The following is a 21,985-nucleotide window of genomic DNA, read 5'->3' as shown; positions in this document are numbered from 1 at the left end:
ATATTCCATTGAATCGATTTCTCTATCCACGTTGAAGATTATTACCATTAACCCGTTATTACCATTCTCGAAGAATGTTTGCCAGCGTCCGTTAAACATACATGTTTAAGGCACAAAGGGAAACAACCGGAATTAATTACTAATATATGAAAATTTTGCAACGATAAACGTTACATCTCGATGCTGGCTTTTTCCTAATCCCATGCACGGTGAAGTTTTATTGGAACGATGAAGATTTTATTCGCTAAACGGATGCAAAGGCGCGCAACTTCTCCAAGGAAAATTGGATTCTCGTGTAAAACCGCAGATAGTTACTAACGCGGCAACGATCCCTTTAGGGTAATCGATGGTTCGCGATGACATACTACATAAACGTTCGCTGAGATTGCTCTCGAATTTGCACCGCAACGTGTGGTAACTGCTCACGGATCAACCCCCGTGTTTGAGGGCAAACTTCGGCAAACACGACCAACAGGTAAACGTCGAACCAGATTGTCAGAAACAGACGCGATGCGGCAATTTTCAAAGTGGAAAATTGCCCTCGAAACACGGTCGATGATCGGAGATATTACTTGTGGATCCACCTTCGTTGCATTTATCAATTTTATATTCTACGTTAAAATTATAAGAGTACGTTCGATATAGACTTGTGTTTACGACGCGTGATCAAGCAGATTTCCAACTAAAGTCAATCTCATTGAAAGACTCGATAGCGTCCATTACATGTGTGGCTTAAGAACGACTCGAAAGTATTGGAATGACATGAAATGTCATCGTTATTTATCAGATCGTGACGGAGCAAGGAAGAAACGAACTGAATTCGTACAAGTTACGCGCTGACGAGAAAAGCGAATCACGCGCCCTTAAAATATCGATTGCCTCTTCTTGAGGATAGTTTCGACTGATTGCCAGTAAGAATATCGTGAGTATTATTTCAAACATCGACGCAGCGCGTCTTTTAAACCATAACTTTCATAAACTCAAAAGCGATTCTTACTGTGTGCACAAAAAATTATAAAGTATTCCCTAACCAAACGGATCTAATGGCAAATTATCATGTCCCTGATATTTAAAAAATCGCCGGTATCATTAACTGCCAGATATCACATCGATAGTAACGTACAGATCCTCGCTTCTATTTATTGGTTCCTATCCCAATAATATTCCTCAATCGCCTTGTTTGTTGTTTTAGTATCAATGTCAAACAGAAATTCGAATCAGTCAACGATCGAGTGGGAGATGTATGATTTATAAACTGTGCTGCGTGAAAGTTGACGATTTCAGTTTCTTACACGAGAAAGAAAATTTGGAACTGTGAATCACCAGTACTGGACGTTCCTTATACAATATGGCGTCTTTGAGGCAATTTTGCATAGTATTCAACAAAACAAGCGCCACATATGAACCCGGTGAAATTGTCACCGGAAGAATTATCATAAACACGACAAAAGAGAAGTATGTTGAAGGTGAGTTATTGTGGTTATGAAACGCGACAGGATTTTCAAACGCGCCGCGTTTTAACTATGGCTTTTAACTAACTAACTTCGGCTTTTAACTATGTAGTACATATATAGTTTTCGAATTTACAGTCATTTCAAACTAAACGTGATATGGTAATTGATAGTTAAAATGCCAATATGAATTCGATATGAGAAACTGACATCTCTGCAAACAATCACATTCTTGTATTGTTCTGCTTTGCGGTAAACTGCTTTACTACGTTTAATCTGAAACAACCGTTACAGTAGCATAATCCTGTTTTCGGCAACGTTAAACGTACGTAGCTACAAAGGAAACTCGCACGTTTTTTAATTGCGTTGCCAACGAGATATACGTATAAGCCTATAAAATTGTCGTGTACCTAATCTCTGTGCGATGTTCCAACGAATTCTGCAAACAGCAAAAAACGTGTTTCGTTGAAAAAAAAAATTACCAAATGTGGATCATTCGTAGATTCACGATTAATCGTCTCTAGTTGAAGACATCGGTGTACGAATAACATTGTAGCATGAAACAATGTAATCATTATTTCACTTCTATTGGAAAAATTGCACAATTCTAATTAGGCGCGTAAGTAAATCGTTATTTAATCATGCTAGTGAGACGAACCAGTCTGACAAGATTATTGCTTTTTTATCGAACGTGCATCCAGAGATAAAGAAAGATCGATTGTGAATTTATCCAAGATCTGCTTGACTCTCGATTATAGGATTATATTTCACTGTAAGCGGATCAGCATTTGTTCATTGGTTGGAAAATGATGCAGTAGATGACATAAGGTCGCACAGCTATGCCAGCAGAGAGGAATACTTCAATTTCAAGCATAACATACTTGGTATTCCAACATGTGAGTAACAGTTTCCAAGAGATTTAAATATTTGAGCAAGACGGTGATCAGTGTTCATGACAAACAAAACATATCGAATGAAATCTACGAAATTCAAAATAAAAACGTGCTTATCAATTTTGCAGGCCAGGCAGGGCATAAAATCCCCTACGGACATACCGAGTATTCGTTTAGCTTCCGATTGCCCGGTGACATACCATGCAGCTTTGAACATGACACTGGGTACGTAAGATACACGATGAAAGTCGTTCTCGAAAGAGCATTTAAGTTCGATCACGAGTACAAAGCAGCGTTCAGCGTAGTTTCGCGTTTAGACTTGAACCTTTATCGTGAAAGATGCGTAAGGAATTAATATTCACCTCTAGAATGATATACAAACGTATTTCAAATTTACGAATTATTCTATTCCTCGCACAGTTTTCAATCCACGATGAAACGAACAAGAATTTCAATTGCATGTGCTGGATCGGGCAAGGCTTGATAAGTTTACAAATCATGGTGCCTTGCACTGGATACGTACCAGGGCAAATAATAACTACAACGATACATTACACGAGTACCCCGAATATACCGATTAGGAAACTGAGCACAAAATTATTACGAGTAAGTGATGGTTGAAAATGGTCAAGATACCAATTTCTACAATGCCGAGGCACTATTTCGTTTCGTCTTTCGTCTATTCTTTTTCTTCTTGCAGATAGCCCGTTTTCACACGGCAAATAATACAATGGTTCATAAAAAAGTATTAAAAAAAACTAGGCATTCACCACCATTTCCGATACATGGCCGTATTGCATCGGAGATTTTAGTACCACCAATAGCACCCTCTGATCTTCAATATTGTGGCATAATAGATTTAGAGTACGAGGTGGTCGTCACTGTTCACGTTTCGGGACCGTACGTAACACTGATTGAAAGTGGATAATACTTTCAGCTATTTTTATTGCTTCATATCAGATTACTATCGTAATATTAATACTAGAAGCAATTACGATATCAAAGATACGAGATATAATAACCACGACGCAATATTATAAGCGTGGTTTACTTTCTAAAATCTCAATTATATTCATCGATGATTTCGTTTATGTGTAAAATCAGGTATTCTAAAATGAGGAGACATTACCCTGTTCTGATCGGAACGATACCGTTATATCGTCCAGCTTTGACACTTCTGCATAGGGTCGTACCCTCCTCCACTCCATTTGTAGCACAGCCGACTCCATTGGCAACGTCGACGCCAGGACCATCAAATGCATCGCCAAGTGCATCAAATAATCCGTTACAAGATCAAATTATCGCTTCTACGGCTTACCTGGATATACGTAAGAAATAAATAAATCTGTGTTTAATATATGCAAAAGAAAATGGAGTAGCAAATTAACGAGCATTACCTTTCGTCTCTTGTTTAGCACCACCATCCTACGAAGTAGGTTTGTCTCACACTCCAGACATTAGAGATATACATGAATCGGAATTAGTATTGGGTGCGAATACTCCTTTTTCGCCTAAGTATCCTGTATACAACTATCCAGCACCAAGTAAGATCATGAATTCATTAGGAAACAATCTAAGTGGTTTTAATCGTAGAGTGAATTTTCAGTTGAATTTCTTGTCTTCCAGGGTTACCCAATGAAAGATTATAGGAACTGAGAGTTGATTATCCGGGTGCCTAATTCGTTCGAAACATAACAATATTCACCAACAGGTGAAAAGCTACGTTGAAGTTTCTGTATATGTTTTGACACAATTTATTAACTGACTTTAACTGTTTTATATGTATGATTATATACGCATTTGGATTGTGTTCACAAGCATATAAATATACTTTTCATATAAAAAAAAGTGTACATTTTGTTATTGCCAGCTGAAGTTAGAAGGCATTAGGGAAAAGCAACAGTTTTACGAAAATGATATATTTACACAATTTATTTTTATATCTCAACATTGTCATATTGTAATCATAATCATCATCGAGTCACATTATAATTATTAAAAGGAGACAAAAGGGAAAAGTCGAATATTATCTTTAAAAAGGTGAACGAGGAAAATTTCGTGACAAAAAGTAGCAGTATAAAAGGAATGAGAGATTCGTCGGAAAACCTTGGTAAATCAATAGATCGCAAATCGGTCGTTCTCAAAAAGGTTTGGATAAAGAGAAGAGTAAAAAACTTACAATAGCTCTTGAACACCTCTACTCGTGTAACATAAGTGGTTAAGAATATGGAGGAAAGCTTATCAACAAGTTGCAAACTTATCTCGAATCATCACTCATATAACATCTACTCTAAAGTGTATACAGCTCTTGATACTTTAGCAAATACACACGGTACAATTCACATTTTAATCACCAAATGCCCGAGAAACGTGTCATTGTAGGAACTGAACCCAACCATCTTAATGTTAAAGGCTGTCTTAAATACTGTGAACAGACACGGTCGTCATTCTTTTTTCTTTGCTTTTCAAGCACGACTTGCTATCGGATGACTGTGAAAACTTTTCTTTCGCTCATAGCGCGAATCGAGCAAAATAATTGATATGTGTTCGAACACACTTCGAAAATAATGTTCAATACAACTATTAACGGAGGTTAGACCAAGTCAATTCCAATTGTACCTTTATAGTTCATTGTGGCTGGTCCCATTACGTGCGTTTATGTTGTACATAATTACAACAATCGTTCTTAATTAACTCGTTCCGAATTAGTTCGTTAATATCGTCAAGATAAAAATTCCACTCGAGCGTCAATTTGTTGTTTCTAAATAATCATACAATCGTAACAATGTTCACAAGAACATCCGACGCAATTAAAAAAAGACAGAAAAAATTGTGCTACGACAATTTGTTTGTACGATTTTGTTTCCAATATGCTTCAAGTATAGGAAACGAATGTGTAATCCTAAATTGGCATTCGGTATCGTAGAAGTACTCGTGATGTTTAAAAATGAATTCAAAAATCGTAAATATACGTAATGGTATCATTCTAAATGGTAAATACACCTAATTTTTCTTTGATAATTATCGCAAGGTATACCAAACGATATTATACCAAAAGTAATTTTTAGGAAAAGAAAAAAAATAAGAAGAGTCAAGAATTGAATCAAATATATTAAGAAATAAGAAAAGAATAAAGCAAAATCATAATTCATCAACTTACGAGAAGTATAAAATTAGTTCTTCGAAGTAAAAGTAGCAAAAGTTCTTGGACTCGCGATTATATAACAAATAAAATGGTACTTTTATATTTTTGCGTACAACACGTATCAATACATGTTCTTGACTCGATAATGTTTCCTGACTTTTTTGCCTTTAACTCTGATTATTCTGATTCATCGGGAGGGGAAAGGAACTGTGCGCTCCGACTTTACAAAAATTTGTTTCGCTTATATTACAATAACCTTCCCTCGATTTAAGACATTCAACCCTTAATATATTATTATCATAAATAAATTTGGTCTATCGGTAATATTGTGAATACGCCGGTATAAATACTGGCAGTATTTGGTTAAGTAAAAAAATCATGATCACTAGAAGAGGTAACTGGTACCGACTGAATAAAAGATGAACGGAATAATTATTCTCGTGCCAATTGCGAATGTTAACCGGTGAGAAACGACACGATCTATCAATCCACGAACACTATATTTGGTTGAATATATATACACGATTGTTTCTTAAACTACAAGAGATACCACAGATATATCCACACAAGAGTTGTTTTATATCCCAATAATTTGAGGAATAATCGTGTATATACACCTAACTAAACATACTGTCGATAATAAAAGAGAGCAATAAACGACACGCATGTTACAACTTCCAGTAAACTTGATTTAACATTCTTTCATGGGATTATCGGGGTATTGCAGATCTATTCACGATACGATCTAAATTTCTTGCTCTCCTATATTAACACATTGGCTTACAATTACAGTATCATAAACTCTTATTTCTCGAATATATTTAGTTTTTATATTACAATAAAATATTGCTCTATCCTCCGTAAAGAAGAAAACGGTAAAAAGGTTGCGCTTATCCAATATTTGGTACAGATTTAAGAAATTTTAATGCCTCGTGAACAGATCTACCATGGAACCACCGATAGGAAAATATAGTGAGACAGTAGATCCATTTTAAAAACAGCAGTTGTAAAGATGTCTTTTAACATTTCCATTTGATCCACAAAACTGTCCCGTGTATTGTAAACTATGGTGACCCACTTATTAGTTTCTGCAGCACTTTGTTTTAAAAAAATAATCAATGTGTTGTCGCCACTGCATGGCGCAACGGGTTCAAGACAAACATCAACATTTCGTCTCTACCATATTTGTATACATACATTCAATACAACATTAACATTAACTGAGATGAAGAAAAGGCAATTTACATTGTCGCTGTGTGTTGATCCAAGTCATGAACCAGAGGACACTGAGTTGTGCACACATAGCGTGTGTTTTTTATGGTGTGTGGTATATGTCTTTACGTAATCACTTTACATTATTACACTTTTTTTTTTAGTCCACACGCTTTCCAATATCCTGGAAAGGGAAGCACAAGTACTAAATTGAAGGAAATATACGAAATATAGTGAAATTGTCAACCGAATCTAATACATGACCTTACCATAACTATAAGTATAACTTTAACCCTCTCTCTTAATGGCACCTGGTGCTTCTGCTAACCCTTTGACTTTAAGCCGATCAGCAGTTTTAAGAAATGCAGGCAACTGATCTTGCGAAACATTAACTTCTCCTGCATACATAAACTCCAAAATAGCTTGAAGATGGCTGTATGCAACATCTTTTAGAATTATAATGGGATGTTTGGACGGATTTTCCTACAAAAAGTTTTAGAAAATTAACACTTGCGTCGTATCTCCCAAAAATTACGTTCCGCATAACAGGATGATAACATACCTCTAACAAAGACTTAAAATAGGGACTACAAGCAGATAATACCATCTTATGTGCTTTACAAGTTTGACCATCACAAGCTAACGTCACATCCGTAAAACTTTTTTCATCTCGTAAGTGTTTAAACGATGATACCATATTAGATTGGAAATCATTCCATTTAAGAAAAAACTGTTGCTGTTCATCTGCCATTGTTGACGACCAATGTACCAATGAACCTCGCTTGGATTTCAAAACTGGAAGAACAAGTTTTAGTAACACACACTGAACTAAAAACATATAAAACAGAGTAATATAATTATAATAATGACAATGTTATATAAATATCACCATGCATATAAGGCCAAAAACGCATATGCACGTTCAATCAAAAAACATTTAAAAACATTGTTTAATAACTTGATCACGTTGAAACACGTAAACCATGAAACGAAGGACAAAATTTCTAGAACGTATACAAGACAATACGTTGGTACCTTGCGTGGAATTTCGTGCAGCAGATTTTGTTTAGGTTAAGCCCAAAACCAATCAGGCAACTCGTGTACGATGCGTTTGAGAATGTTTGGCAAAGCAAAAGTAGAAATAAAAAAGCAAATATCACGCCACGATGCAAATTCCTACTTTAGTATTTGAAAATACTGTGCATGACGTGTTACTTGTATTTTGTCATAACAATACGCGTACATCCTTCGGACCGTTCCGTCAAAGGCAGTCGTGGGCCCAAAACGGCCCAATAATGCGAAACGCGCGAGAAAAATAACCTAACGAAATCTAGTACTTACCTTAATGTCGCGAAGCACTATATTCTCGGTAGCAATGGTGAATCACAAAAAGAACGTGAAAAATATATATTTCCGAAAAGTTTTTACGCGAATGTTACTAATTTTTTGTTGTGGCTAATATCACGGCGAAGAAATTCGGTTAGATTCGGATCCTTTCGCCGCAGATCGGCTCGCAAATATTATACCGACTGGCTATGATTTCGTTTTCCGTCTGAAGATGTCGCTGGCGGCGTTGATTCACGCGCTTGGAGGAATATTCGAAATTCTCTCTACATAAATGTCAATCCAAAATTGTATATCGACGTCATTGCAGCGCATAAAATGCATTCCTAGATATAACATCAAAGAACGCGGTCTCCTGAAACAAAGATAGAACGGTTAAAATCACACATTATAAGGTTCAAATTCCCCTCTCGACGAATCGTTACTCTAAATTTGAACAGAACCGCTCATAATATTTTAGGACGAGGATAAAAAAACATTTCGATACCAGAAACATCATTCCATTATTCGTTCCATTCCCGTACAATTCGCATAAGGATCTCCCATCTACCGCCGATAATATCCTCTCTTACTTTGTTACTGCTAATTGCGCAATCTCACGCAAGCAATTGGACAGATATCGCTACTCGGCTAACTGACAAATCAAATGTGCCCGGTATTAGAAATCGGTTCCGATCGAGTGCCCAACGATGACGGTAACGATAATCGTCAAATCGGTTGTCCTACGAAACAAATCGCGCGTTCTCCATTCGTGTGTATATAGTTATAGCGAACGGAGGCCGCGCGTCATCGAGACGGCGCGTATATACACGTCGAAAGGCAGAAAGAGCGAAACGAAGAAGAAAATCGCATGGAAAGTCTTCCGATTTCCGTGGAAAATCCGTGGATCGAAAGAACGGCGGATTCGTGTATAAGTTCTTATAAATAGAACCGAGAAAGGCGAGCACCGGAAAAGTTTTCCTGTCGCGCGATGCCGCGACGGGACGACAGCATGTCAACCTGTAAAACGAACAAAGAAAGATTTAACCTAGGAGAGAGGGAAAGAGCGACAGAGAGGGAGGAAGGGAAAATAGAAAGGAGAGGAAAAGAGAAGGAAGGAGCGATCGGAATAAAACGAAGAAAGAGGGAGAGAAAGAAGGAGCACGGTGGACGCGCGGTATCCATGCTCTTAGCGCGGATCGCTAGAAGAGGAAAGAGGCGAGGAGAGCGGCTGAGAGGGAAGCGCGCGAGCGCAAGCGCAATGAGGCATGGAGTTGCTCTCGTCGCACGCCACATTGAAAGCTTGCGACATGCCGCAAAGCCGCTCAGTCGTGCGCCAGCTCTTGTGCGGGTGATATCGTTTTCTCGTTTTCTGGGCATTCTCTGTGGTGTACCGTAACCGTGAGCACGAAAAAGCCCGCGTAGGCGTGGTGAACGCGTTGGCGCATACGAACCACGCGGTTTTAACCGAGTAACGATCATCTTGTGTCCTCCTAAGGCTGCCGAAAGTTAGCGCGGCGCGCTTCTTCGTCCTCGAAAATTGGAATAGTCGAGGGTCACGTTTTGGTACTTGGACCAGTGTCAGATCTCGGCCCGTCCGCACGGGAAAATCCCCGGCTTGCCGCTCGAGGTCGTTCTCTCGTGGTAAAGTTTCACAGCGATACGATTGGCTCTCTGTTTTTCCGTGCACGACGTGTAATCGAATTACAATCCGAAATACGGGTAAATTATTCAAAGAAACCGAGAATAAAAACAAACGGACACTCGGATATAAATACAACGATAAGGCGAAAGAAGGTGATAGTAGAATCGCGGAAAGATATATCGTATCTGTGATGTGCGAGTGAGCAATGGAGTCACCAGTCATGTACGATTCAGCGGCCCATCAGGCTCAGGCCCACGGTGCGGCCGATCTCAAGAAATCTCAAGTACTCAACAACAATAATAACAACCATCAGAACAACAACAACAACAACGCAGCGAACAACAATAACTCTGCTCTGCAGGTGAATCATAATCACAGTCAGCAGCAGAGCAGCTCGGTGGTGAGCAAGGTCTCGGCGAGCAAGGCTAGCCTTCACCAACAGTACGCGGAACATTGCGCCGCAGCCGGTGAGCTGACAGACCTGAATACGCCAGAGATATCGTTAGATCTGCAACATCTGATCGATGATAGCCACTTCAACGACGGCCTGCTAGATATGTTAGGTGCTAACAACGGAGCCGTGAAACATGTCAGAACGCCGGGTTATCCACGTACCACGCTCGCGTATATGCCGCAACCTGTCCACAGCGGAGCGAGCTATCATCAGGGCAGCAACAGCTGTAGCGACAGCAACAGCTCGAGCTCCGAATCGCCCAGCATTAAAGAGGAACCGCTCGACCCGGCGGACTATCGTCGTCACTGCCCGCAATATCCACCAGGCGGATACAGCCCAGTTACAAACGGACCGTTCGCCAACGGAGCACCAACCTTCACAACATTAACGCCGTCCACGGTACCTGGAGGGCATCCCGGTGCACCGGTGCACCAACCACCGCCTCGGGGAGGACCGATGAAGCCTGTGATGGCGCATCAACATCACGCAAACACTGCCGCCGCTGTTGCCAGAAAACAGACCAAGGCCATCGACAAAGCCAGCGACGAGTACAGAAGACGACGCGAAAGGAACAACATCGCGGTGAGGAAAAGTCGCGAGAAGGCGAAGGTACGATCGAGGGAAACCGAGGAGAAGGTGAAGCTACTGGTGAAAGACAACGACCTGCTCAAAAAAAGGATCGAATTGCTGACGGAGGAACTGAACGTTCTTAGGTCTCTGTTTAGCAGCGTCGGCGTGGTACCGGAACAGCTCCATCGTGAGATCTCGAGGCATCTCGATCAATTCCAACAGCACGCGGTGGGGCCCATGTAGCGCACGACAACGTCGTCGTTGAGTACCACGGTGGCATCGTGCCGCCTTTATTACGCCCTTCTCTCGTCCACCGGTATCGGCCTTCGTCCCTTGCCTTTCGGGTCGATTCCATTGCGAAAGAGAGTCATTTCGAAGCGACTTCCGTTTTCCGGGTTGCCTGATGGTTCAGCTCCATCCTTTCGCACCCGCGTCATCCGGATCTAAGTAAAAAAGAATGTCCTGGATCGACATTCGTCGCGGACGTTACTGCGTCTTTTCTCGTTTCGTTCCACGGTATGGAGAACGCGAGATGTACACGTGCGTTTGTTCGACAGAAACGACACACGCAACTCGCGGACAGAAGAAAAGACGCAATGGGAATGGAGAATAGAGAGTAAGACGAAGAGAGAGAGAGAGAGAGAGAGAGAGAGAGAATATCTCGTGGAGCGACGGGAATGAAGAAACGAAAGAGGATAGGAGAAGAAGGGAGAGGCGTGACTCGTTTGAAGAAGAGACGCTCGTCGGTTTCTCCCCGGGGAGAGCTTTTCGGCAGCTGAAGCTTACCTCGATAACCTCACGTGTGGAAGAAAAGTGCCTCTGCTCATGACGAACTTTTGTTTACACCAAGTGCATCGGACACTTTCCCCCCGTTCGTCTGTACACGACACGCAATGAAACGAAGAAAAAGATTTAGAAAAACGAAAAAAAAAAAAAGAGAGCGAACAGAAGACACGAGGAATGATTTTCGAGGCTTCTCACGTGGCCACCATGTTGCGATCCTCTTCTTCGGACCTTCGGTGTTACACGAGAGATAGATGAAAATTAATCGAGATGGACGATCGATTCATTCGATCTTCTTTGTTTCTTTCTTTTTTCCTTCTTTCGTATCTATCTTCTATCTTTTTTTTCTTTTTCTTTTTTTCTCAATGTACGTAAGACTGGGTGGTGGTTACCGCGTGTCTCGCGAGTTCGCCACCTCATTCGATCGCGTAATTCGCAACACGAAGACACGTTGCGACTCTGAACAAATCATGCATCGATGTGTACAAGCGCATCAATCACACTCTCACATACATAACGCTCACACGTAACTCAAATACTTACATACGTAGAGGCGCGTGCTCGCATATACGTGCACCAACACGTGCATACGCGTATCGATGCGCGCATATGTAAATTCATTTGCATAAATCTTTGATTCTCTTTACATTATACATTTTTGATGCACCTTCCACTGATCATACATACGAGTACAAAGCAAAACACGCATATTTACACATACGTGCACATACACAAATTTATACATACAAATCTACATACAAAGTGACGATGCGATGGCGCGATACGTACGTGCACCGCTTTACGTTCAGACTCTTAGATATCGATCGATCAAATTAGATTATCGTTCTTATTACCAAGTACCTAAAAAGATATGCCGAGATACCATAATTTGCGATCAGCATCGATGCGATAACAATGTCCATGTTACCTTCTCGATTCATGTGTTGTATTTTCTTCGACAGGGTGAAACGGCGCAACCATACCCTAAAAACACATACACACACACACACACACACACACATATACACGGGAAAAAAGAAAAGCACTCATATCACATGCCCTTGTATTATAGCTCTATTTTAATTTTATTATATTCGAGATGTATGTACATAAAAAAAGCTAATATATTTTGTTAGAGAAACGAAGCGAAGCGGACTCGTGTTTTTTGTGAGAGAACGAGAGAGCGTGAAAGGACGAAAGGGAAGAGAAAATAAAAAATTATAAAAAATGTCGAATGTGTGCGAGCATGTGTCTAAGAAAACCAATCGTTATAATTATACGTGTTAATGTGAACGACGAGTTAGGCGATTGCGGCGAGAGGGGAAGAGAGGAGAGATAGATAATTCACCGACGTTACCTGGGATTTGGTCTAACCAAATCCCCTTTATCTTGAGTTACCGTAAAAATCGCGTGAAGCGGGCTTCATTCTTTTTTCTTTTTGTCTTCCTCGTTCGTAGATTCGATCGCGTGCGAGAGAACGATATTTGTTATTACCTTATATACGTACTTGTGCGGCAAGTTTAATACTTTTTCTCTTCTTTATTTTATTTTATTTTATTTTATTTTATTTTATTTTATTTTATTTTAATGTCTCTTTTTCTAAGACGTTTATCGGGTCTCTCAATGATGCACGACTCAAACAAAAGTGTGTACGCGTTCATCACTTGCGTGTGTATGCCCGCGTACATCACGCATGTCCGCACACGAGCGTGTACGTGCATGTGCACGCGTTCCTTGGCGTATGACTGATGTATGTTAGGTACGAGATTACCTGTCACGGTTGTCTTCTTGTCTATGCACAAATATATTTTGATATAAAAATCACGGTATTTTTTGATCGCTCTAAACTCCTCCAATTTTTCTAAAATATCCCGCATCGTATCCCCCCTTTAACGTTCTTCTTAATCTCTCAATACTCCAACTCCAATAAAAATGAGACGAACAACAGTCACCAGGGAGCACCGTTTTGAGAATCCCTTTATCTCTAGACAAACTGCAGATAACATGGAATACCAATTAATACGAAACCAATTGAGTCATTCGTAGTCGCTTCCATATTACTCATAACTGTGCAAAATTCAACCACGTACAAAGAATATCAGAAAAAGCGAAAGGCCAGGAAAAAGCTTTCAATCATTGTCTCTGTAGTCACAAATCATTTAAAAACGTATACACCGTTTATTGCGATGTAAAATCAAACAAACCAATCAAAATCTACCGTTATCACAAAGAACGTAAACCATGATGAGACACTTTCTCGAACAAGGTTTTTTACATAGCCAGCATAGGAAATTGCGAGATAGAACTTTAACAAATGTAACAAAACACGATAAAACCACTTCTTGATGTAAACAAATCTTTTACGGGCAGAAAACGACAATATAGCTGACGGTCATTAATCCGGCAATAAAAATTGAGTGTGTCGCGTACGTAGACAACGGGCGCACAAGCGGAAAGCGATCGGCCCTCTCAGCGGCGCGAATCCGTCGGCGAATGAGTCACAAGATAAGTTTGTTGTTAGTCAGATAAATAGATTAACGCTATTGTAACGGTCGTGGCGTTCTTTTTGCGCTCTGATGGGACAGGATACGACCGCTCGAGATCTACACGTGCGAATCACTGCATCGAACGCAATTGCACCAGGAAGTAGACACGTGCGTATAATTCTGTCGAAAGTACTCGCGGTGCAATATGTAAAAAGAATCGTGAGACGTAATGTTCACGTGTTTGCTTCTTTCGGCTAAAATCGTCGATCTTAACGCATTTTACTCGTTGTAAATATTTCAGTAAACCCCTTTTTGTCAGTAAATGACACTACGAAGAGAGTATTAAGATGAATGGCATACGACTGAAATAATCGAAGCACGTGACTTCTATCAACAGGTTTTCCAACTCGCAACTTGCTAGCGTCGCTTTGATGCACATGTTTTCAATTTCTTTTAAGTTACAACACGATGTTTCTTCGATATTTTTCAAAAATATACAAAGATTTAGTTCTTATATGGCTAATGATCGGTAGTATTTCATTGCTTCTTATTCACGCTCTAAATCAGGATTATTAACAATTCGATACCGAAGTAGCCGGTTTTCGTATTCATCGGCATACAAATGCAAATATAGTCATTCTTATTGATCGAGCATCGTCGCATTATATTATCGATTAATCTTTTTGCAAAAAAAAGAAAAAATAAAGCCTCTTACAGGCACATCTTATAAAATGAGAACATCGATGATTTCTGAAAAACCTTAGAATTTAAGATAAAACGAGCAAAAGTTATGATTCACTTGGCACGGTGTTTCGATCCAGCGCAGCGTTAAGAAGGTAACATAATTAGTCGTTAGCTTACGTCAATCTGTCCCAGGGCTGAACACCGCGGTCTAAATATACCCAAATACGACTGTCGTGTAGAGATACTGTATGAGAAACTCGTGCAAAGAAACGACATTTTCCAGAATTACCACTTTCTACGAGAAATACTCGGCTTAAATGTGCATACGGATACGGAAGGAAATGTTTGAACAACAGATGCCATTGACTCGTTCCACTAATCGTCGATGTAACAGAACGCGACTTCTCGCTTTCATGACGGTAAACTAACGTTGACACACCTGCTGCGAACTAATCGATACTGTAATTTTTCTAAACGTTACATAACCGAGAAGCTGATGTACCGAGGATTGACGTTACCACCTGCGATCTAATCATTCATCGCTCCATTTTCCCGGACAAGACGTTTTCCAAGACTCCATCATCCTCAACAACTCACGGGCAGGAAGCGAAATAATAGTGTTGCCGTTGTCGAAAGGTAGAAAGGTCACCGAGGTGCTCGATGCTGTGTACCGCGTTAAAAGTATGACATAATGCAACGAGTTTTGACGCCGCGATGTCTACGTGCACATGTCGCGGTCGCCGCTAGTTTTAGACACAAGCACTGCCAACCAACGCCAGCTACGTGGCCGTAGCGTGGATTTCGGCAGGGCCGTGGAAACAAATAACGCTATTTTGTCATTTTGACGATTGTGTACGACGGAAATATGCCGAGTATTTCCTCCCAAAGTACCAGTGTCACATTCAAAAGCGACATCCTCGAGATCGAACTGTTGTCGGAAAAAATGTACGAATGACCAAGTCAGTGATCTGAGACCAAGTCAGAGATACTATATGCAGTACTTTTGTAGAACTTACGCTGCCACGATCTCGTCGAGGGGGTTCTTCTTTCGCTACGAGTTGGATTTTGACAAAGTCGCCGTCATTAGCGACGCACTGGCAACGGTATTATTATCCACCCTCCTATTATTCGTTCGCTCTCTATTCTGGCTCCAACGGTATATGGGTTAGGGCCAGTTCTAGCAATACCGTTTCTCACCCACGCACCCGCGCCCGCGCTCGCTTCTTTTCCCTTGCTCAAAGAGGAACGCGTACTCTCGCATAGAAGCGAACGTATTCACGCTGCGTCTAGAGCAACGCGAGTACTCGTGTGTTTTTAAGAGCTCGTGAAACGATCGCGAATGCAATTATCCTTTGGAGCGTCGGATTGACACCATGGGACAACGTTTATGATTTGTTTAAGCGAATCGTGAAAGGTATACAGAGATTTTCATCGTACTTGTTACTTGACGAATTATAGAAACACTCGGCAACGCCACTATTACCTGTTCTTTCGGTAAAACAGAAAGGTATTCTGCTCGTGTTGCAAATAGCGAAGCCAAGGTCTTCGATGTAAGTTAAAAGGTGATTTATTAACTATTCTCTTTGCCTCTTGAAAAGAAAATTAACTTTCTTCAGGCATTTTACGATCCTCGTCGTTTTTACTATCGTTCCTAGTAAAGCATAAACCCACTTCTTAAATGGAACATACGGATCCTCGAACGATCCTCCTCTGAACGAAGCTAGGTAAATTGGAGGCGACACGAGTCGAGAGAAAGGAGTCGATGGAAATGCATGAAAATCTGATTCCGCTAGTAGGGGAGGACCCTTTGAACAGGGAGAGAAGGTTCCTCTTATCTTCCCCTCCGTCCGTTGCTCCCTCGGATGGATCGAAAAAGTATCTGGCCCAGAGTTAAAAGGGGAGTCTCGTAGATCGGCATCGCGGTTCACTGCTGCGAGCACGATGTGGGTGTGACCTGGTTTCCGAGAGTTTCACTTTCCTGTAACATCGTTGCACGGAGGAGGTAAGGAGGATTCGACCCCAGAGTTACGTCATGCATTGTTATGCCGGCCGTAACGGGTCGTAGACGTACGTGCGGAACTCCGCGGGAATTAAAATAAGCGGCTGACTATTTTGCCCGAGTGGATGAAAACTATGGCTTGATTCTAGAGGGAACGTCGCGAGCTGCGCGATTCGTCAGAAGCGTTCACCGTGCTTGATTGCTGAGTCACAAAAACGGAAAGCCGGATACAAACGTTAGAGCGTTCCAACCGTTTGCTCCTTCGCCGAGCCCTTGGTATTTCTCTATGACTCCTCGTTCACGCAAAAAACTGCTAAATCCGCGCGAATCAAGTTTTCCATAACGTTCTCGATTCGAATCTCCGTTCGAATACGAAACACGAAACGCTCAGTTGCTTTGAAACGGAGCATAAAGTCGATCGATTTACGCGGATTCCACGGCGTACAATGGCAACATTAACGAATTCATAACGCGTGCGATGCGTAATGCACGCGCTCGCGTGTCGACGTTCATGTACGCGCCTGCGCCTATCTTCGCCACGATCCACGAGCGTGTGGCGGCATATATAAAAGAGCGTTCTAGCGTGCGACCTATATTCCACGCCTGCATTGCTATATTAGACGCGTACGACGCATCAGGGACACGCCTGAAAGCGTCTTCCTCTCCTGACCCGATGCCAATCAAACACCAGTTCACTGAATAATTCGGCGGTTTCCACTGTCAGCTCGTGGTACGTCTCTCGCTCATCCTTCGTTGGAGACAACGGGATAGGTGTTTCGGTCGCAGCGCCTCTTACGCGATGACATGACTTAGATTTTTTAATCAAGAGAAATAAAAGAGCAGCAGTAGGTAAGAAAGTACAATGACATTAAATTTTTTACGCTTCCTCGTATTTATTGACGTGTATCGCTGAAGAAAGGTAATAAAAAGCTGTAATGGGCATTTCATATTCAGTAATAAGAACCGTCGAAAAACGTGTAATAAAAAGCAGTAATCTCGAGATACCGATGCACCAGCGCGACTCTGAATAGCAGCCAGACTCGTCTAATGATTCGTCTGTCGGTGAAACGCATACATGAAAATGTGTGTGTGTACGTTTACGCACCCACGCGGCCACGAGGAAGTCAAGAATTTATTTTTATCGTGGTTCTTCCGTACGACCGAACGTTACGGTCTCTCGATCGATGGACCCGCACCGCAGAGACGACACCGTCTCCTCGGAGTGTAAATTACAATTTGACGAGCAGACAAATGCCTCTAGCACCTTGCTCTATCTGTGTCCAAATAGTGGCGCGCGTTTGCCGACGTATTCTCGGTACAAATACAGATGATCAAACACGGATTGTCATTCTTGACGTTCTCGACAGGCGCCAGCGTGGTGGTACGAAAATCGAAAATAATCGCGTTTCCGTGAAATTCCGTGTGTTTATTTCTTACCGCACGAGATCTCGAGTTTTTTCACGATCGAGTCGTTGGTACTGGCGGCGTGCGAAGCGAAGAGAATCCGCGATCCACAGTCGCACAGAGCTCGATCGATCGTACTCAGCGGCAATATCGTCGATCAGCATCGATCGATCCTATTGGCAAGCAGCTCGCTACAGACGATTCGGAGTTGGCGCGCGGTACGATATTAATAACCGAGCGAGAAAGAAACGCAACGATTCCGTTCGCCATATGGTCAACCTAAATTCTAAGAGTCCGTCGTAACTAGCATAACCGGGATAACCTACATAAAGAGAACTAGAGATACTAGGGCTCCGCCGACTGGAGCATACGACTCGACGAACCAAGCAACGAACCAACGAATCCACACAGCGCCGGCTACTGTAACAACATATGTACGGCGAATGTCGAGAATTCCTTCCACGTTCTTCGACCGCGGAAAAAAAGTGAATGAAACGTCCGGCATAGCGATGCCCGAGATCCCGCGACCCGCTCTGGAACTTGCTTATTAGAACGTCTATCAATCGTCGTTCTGACCATGCTATCGAGAACGTAGCGTCGCTCCTCTCTGTTTACTCTTCTTAATGATCGAACGAAGAACAAGCGAGATGTCTACCATATGATATCACGATCTTAATAAAATTACCTACTTCCTTTCTGTCAAGTAAGAAACTACGTCCAGCTAACGAAGGCATAAGACATGCTGATGTTTCGATATTAATATTCGTTTGGCGAAACACGAGGAGAGCCAGAGGACTCGACTGGCGTTCTCTTCGATTCGACAGCAGACTCTGCACAGTCGTTGTCCTCCTATGGACTGCGGTCGGGACTTCTCCCATTAAATCACAAATGAATGACATTAGCGGTGCTATAATATCGTACCACTATTACCGTGACGGGTATTACGTGTCACGAGGCGCGCTCGCTCCCTCTTGTCTCCTTCCTCTTCTCTCTCTCGTGGCCGCGGATTCCCCGTCTCGGTCCCTCGCCCCGGCAACTCTCTCTTTCCATCTCCCTACGCCAGTCTCTGGAAACACTCTTACCGTTGCATGCAAGGAATCAGGTCACTGCGCTGCAAGAAAGCAAAAGCGACGGTACGAGCCACGGATTAGTATTATCGAATATATACCTATATCCTCCGGAAAAGGACGATGACTAAGGCGTCGTTTCGACAGAACTTTCGCGTACACATACGGCCGAGCATTGGCATGGCGCGCGAGCGAGCGCCGCCCCGAACCTCGGCATATGTTTCACGGGAACGCTTTTGTTTGTTTTCTCGGCTGGCTTTCCGCCGCGGAAAAACGAAAGCGTTTTCGCTTTCGGCCGATCCACGCGATCGTTCCACACGAATACATCCATCGATTTTTCCTTCTTTCAGAAGAATCTTTCTCGTTTACCAACGACCAATTTTAAACATCATCCGTGGATAATTCGTTCTTTCGATCATGACGTGGGTCATTCTTGTGACCAAGTTTGAAAGCTTTGTAATCGTGAAATTCGTTGGATATCGTACTTTTTGTGAGTCGCGTAGAACCAACGTGGTTGGAAATATTCCTGAAAAAGTCATGGTGGAAGTCAGATCATCTAGCCGGGTCGTAGTTCAATGTCGCTGTGTGTGTGTGCGTGTGTAAGAGTTTCGTAAACGTGTAATCCGCAGCGATCAGATCGTGCGTAACACGGTTCGCTAGAAAGAGAAGCAGAAAAGAAGAAAGAAAAGGAAGGAATTGCCTAGTGAAGCGTGTACCGCGAGATTATTATAAACACTTGCACTGACCAAAGAACGGGATTTAATTGATCGCAAGATATCGCCGACGACCTCGTATCTATAGCCGCGGCAATCCTTCGTGTGTAATTAAAACAAGAACGGAACTCACCCGTTAAAAAAGCAGTTAGGACGAAGAGAACATTTCTTCAGAGACCAACTTACAGCTGGTTTATTTCGATTTACGAAACGGGAACGCATCGGCTGGCCTGCATAAATGCAACTAGGCTAGTTGAAACGCGCAATAACAAAGTTCGTGTTCCTCCGCCGCGGTGCGTGAACGCGTTAATTAATTAGAAAAGCTAACCCATTACACCCTTCCACTACAACTTTTAATCATATTTCCGTACTTATTGTTGGTGCACGTGTATCTGATAAAGCTCGCCTTTATCGAATATTAAGAAAATCACGTATCGCGGTATCTGCGGTGATTCGCGGATATTTCGACCATAGGAGAATAACCAAATCGAAACGAAAAGAGAGCTTTTGAAAAAAGAAAAACAGGTCAGGCTGTTTCCAAAATACTCCAAAACGATGGTTTCCAAGAATGTCTGAGATATTCTAGGATCTTGTAGGGCTGCGGAGCATTATATGCCAGGCTTGACAACGACAGCTTTGGCAGCAGTTGAACTATAAAGTTATCGTTATTAACAACATATTTGCGTCCGTGAATCTTTCTTCTACACGCATCACGTAGGAACACCGTACAATCGTCGTCGTGTCGCCCTACCAAGCCCGTTTACTCATGCAATTTATGACACGTCGCGCGCGCGTTTAACAGTAGAAAAGGTCGAATATACGAGGACATGTCTGACCACCGACGTTACTCATTCTACGAATCGACGCAGGTCGGAACAAAGCGCCACGATAAATCGTGTAGAACGTGAACTATAGACAGGCGCATCGTGACGTCCTATTTGGGTTTTGCAAGTTCGCGGTTTTGCACGTGGACCGATACCGTCGAGTCGACAGAAACGATTGTTCCACACAGGTAAAATCGCGTGCTCTTTCGTAGTTCATCGAACTGTCATTCGCGTTCGTTCCCGGCCATTCGATTGCACGATATGAAATTACTCGTTCCCGTTTTCGCTCTTTCTACTATGGAAAGATTCTTCGCAATTATATAAGAGGTCCATGGGACGAACGGGGACCGTACAGATGCCAGACGAAAAAAGGACCGGTTTCGCGTGCTCGCGAGAACGCTTCTAATTTTCCTCGAGAAACGGTCAGCCTCGAAACAACTTTCCGGATTCCACGAGCAAGGACGAACGGATCTCATCCTTCGAGGTTTCTAGATGTTCCTCTCGCGTCGCCATCGTCCAACTCACCACACTGGTACGAGATACTCCTTTGTCACCGCGATCGCTCGCGGACATTGTGAACGACCGCGGTTTTTTTTCAATCGATTCTTCGTCTCTTGGAATCGCCGGTAAATAGCGGTCGTTCCATTTTCTCGATCAACGCAACGACACAAGAAACGGGTGACCTTTTCTACGAAACCGCGTTCGAGAACCACTGGCCATTGGTGGAACGCGGTAAATCGGTTTCTGGCCGCAACTGAAATTAATCGATTTTTGGCAAAAACGGAAACCAAACGGAGAAAAAACGTAATCCTGATCGTTAAGTCCTGACCGATTCACGAATTACGATGATCGTACGCAAATTGCAGGCGTAATTGTTTACGATCAAACGAACAGGCCGGGTTGCGATAGATACTGGCCAGGCTACGATCGACAGTCGCAGTAATGATGGCGACTGCGACGACAACGCGATCATAATAATTATTGCATAATGACGACGGCAAACCTGCCTACCGGCGAACGTGGTAGCAATCACTTTCCTTTTTCAGTGGCCTGGATCATCCTATCTTCCTCTCCGAGCTTCACGATCGCTATCGTCCCCCCGTTTGCATCGACTCCACGATCTACCCAATCGATGCAAACGCTCGACAGCAAAATTATCTTTCTAGCAGGTTACATAAGAAACTAGGATAATATAGATCCGTTTAATCGACTGCTTTAATAACAGTAACGGTGAGAGGTTCCGAAAATAAAGGTTAAAGCATCTATCGCATGTCGAAGCGAATTAGACGTTTATTTTTAGCTAAAATTTGTTACATAATTATAAAATAGAAA

The 21,985-nt window shown here is 42.2% G+C and overlaps 4 protein-coding genes and 1 long non-coding RNA gene across 6 annotated transcripts in view; 2 read left to right on the top strand and 3 right to left on the bottom strand.

Moving 5' to 3' along the window:
- The window catches only part of LOC117153762 (uncharacterized), a 41,077-nt gene extending 37,744 nt beyond the window's left edge, over positions 1-3,333 (bottom strand). The window contains exon 1 of the mRNA XM_076621083.1: positions 3,115-3,333. The gene's annotated coding sequence lies outside the window, so the exon portion shown is untranslated. The remainder of the gene's footprint in view (positions 1-3,114) is intronic.
- On the top strand, positions 708-3,983 carry LOC117155131 (arrestin domain-containing protein 2-like). Its single transcript, XM_076621170.1, has 8 exons — positions 708-922; positions 1,193-1,466; positions 2,210-2,347; positions 2,473-2,687; positions 2,765-2,950; positions 3,045-3,244; positions 3,449-3,672; positions 3,760-3,983. Exons 2-8 carry the CDS (start codon positions 1,349-1,351, stop codon positions 3,981-3,983), a joined length of 1,305 nt encoding a protein of 434 aa, XP_076477285.1. The 5' UTR covers positions 708-922; positions 1,193-1,348.
- Positions 3,984-4,258: 275 nt separating this feature from the next.
- On the bottom strand, positions 4,259-8,226 carry lolal (longitudinals lacking protein-like). 2 transcript variants are annotated; one of them, XM_033330204.2, is made up of 4 exons: positions 8,043-8,226; positions 7,264-7,496; positions 6,971-7,184; positions 4,259-6,885 (listed from the first exon to the last, which is right to left on the bottom strand). In XM_033330204.2, exons 2-3 carry the CDS (start codon positions 7,450-7,452, stop codon positions 6,990-6,992), a joined length of 384 nt encoding a protein of 127 aa, XP_033186095.1. In that variant the 5' UTR covers positions 7,453-7,496; positions 8,043-8,226; the 3' UTR covers positions 4,259-6,885; positions 6,971-6,989. The 2 variants fall into 2 exon arrangements, with proteins under 2 accessions (XP_033186095.1, XP_033186182.1); XM_033330291.2 differs by lacking the exon at positions 8,043-8,226 and adding an exon at positions 7,737-7,973.
- A 1,101-nt stretch (positions 8,227-9,327) lies between these two features.
- On the top strand, positions 9,328-13,297 carry LOC117154771 (CCAAT/enhancer-binding protein). The gene has a single exon (XM_033330072.2). The coding sequence runs from the start codon at positions 9,875-9,877 to the stop codon at positions 10,934-10,936; it is 1,062 nt and encodes a 353-aa protein (XP_033185963.1). The 5' UTR covers positions 9,328-9,874; the 3' UTR covers positions 10,937-13,297.
- Positions 13,298-16,100: 2,803 nt separating this feature from the next.
- Positions 16,101-19,874, bottom strand: LOC143302985 (uncharacterized). Its single transcript, XR_013058906.1, has 3 exons — positions 19,218-19,874; positions 18,980-19,160; positions 16,101-16,624 (listed from the first exon to the last, which is right to left on the bottom strand). It is a non-coding gene; the product is annotated as an uncharacterized LOC143302985 (long non-coding RNA).
- Positions 19,875-21,985: the final 2,111 nt, after the last annotated feature.

The sequence above is a fragment of the Bombus vancouverensis genome, chromosome 8, assembly GCF_051014615.1.
Source record: "Bombus vancouverensis nearcticus chromosome 8, iyBomVanc1_principal, whole genome shotgun sequence".
Lineage (NCBI taxonomy): Eukaryota > Metazoa > Arthropoda > Insecta > Hymenoptera > Apidae > Bombus > Bombus vancouverensis.
The sequence above is the reverse complement of the archived record's forward strand: the minus strand, read 5'-3'. Positions and strand labels throughout refer to the sequence as shown.

Coding starts and splice junctions, on each gene's coding strand:
- LOC117155131 (XM_076621170.1), top strand. CDS start 1,349: ATGGCGTCTTTGAGGCAATTTTGCATAGTATTCAACAAAACAAGCGCC. Junction 2,688..2,764: donor ACCTTTATCGTGAAAGATGC/GTAAGGAATTAA, acceptor TTCCTCGCACAG/TTTTCAATCCACGATGAAAC. Junction 2,951..3,044: donor TGAGCACAAAATTATTACGA/GTAAGTGATGGT, acceptor TTCTTCTTGCAG/ATAGCCCGTTTTCACACGGC.
- lolal (XM_033330204.2), bottom strand. CDS start 7,452: ATGGCAGATGAACAGCAACAGTTTTTTCTTAAATGGAATGATTTCCAA. Junction 7,185..7,263: donor ATTTTAAGTCTTTGTTAGAG/GTATGTTATCAT, acceptor AACTTTTTGTAG/GAAAATCCGTCCAAACATCC.
- LOC117154771 (XM_033330072.2), top strand. CDS start 9,875: ATGGAGTCACCAGTCATGTACGATTCAGCGGCCCATCAGGCTCAGGCC.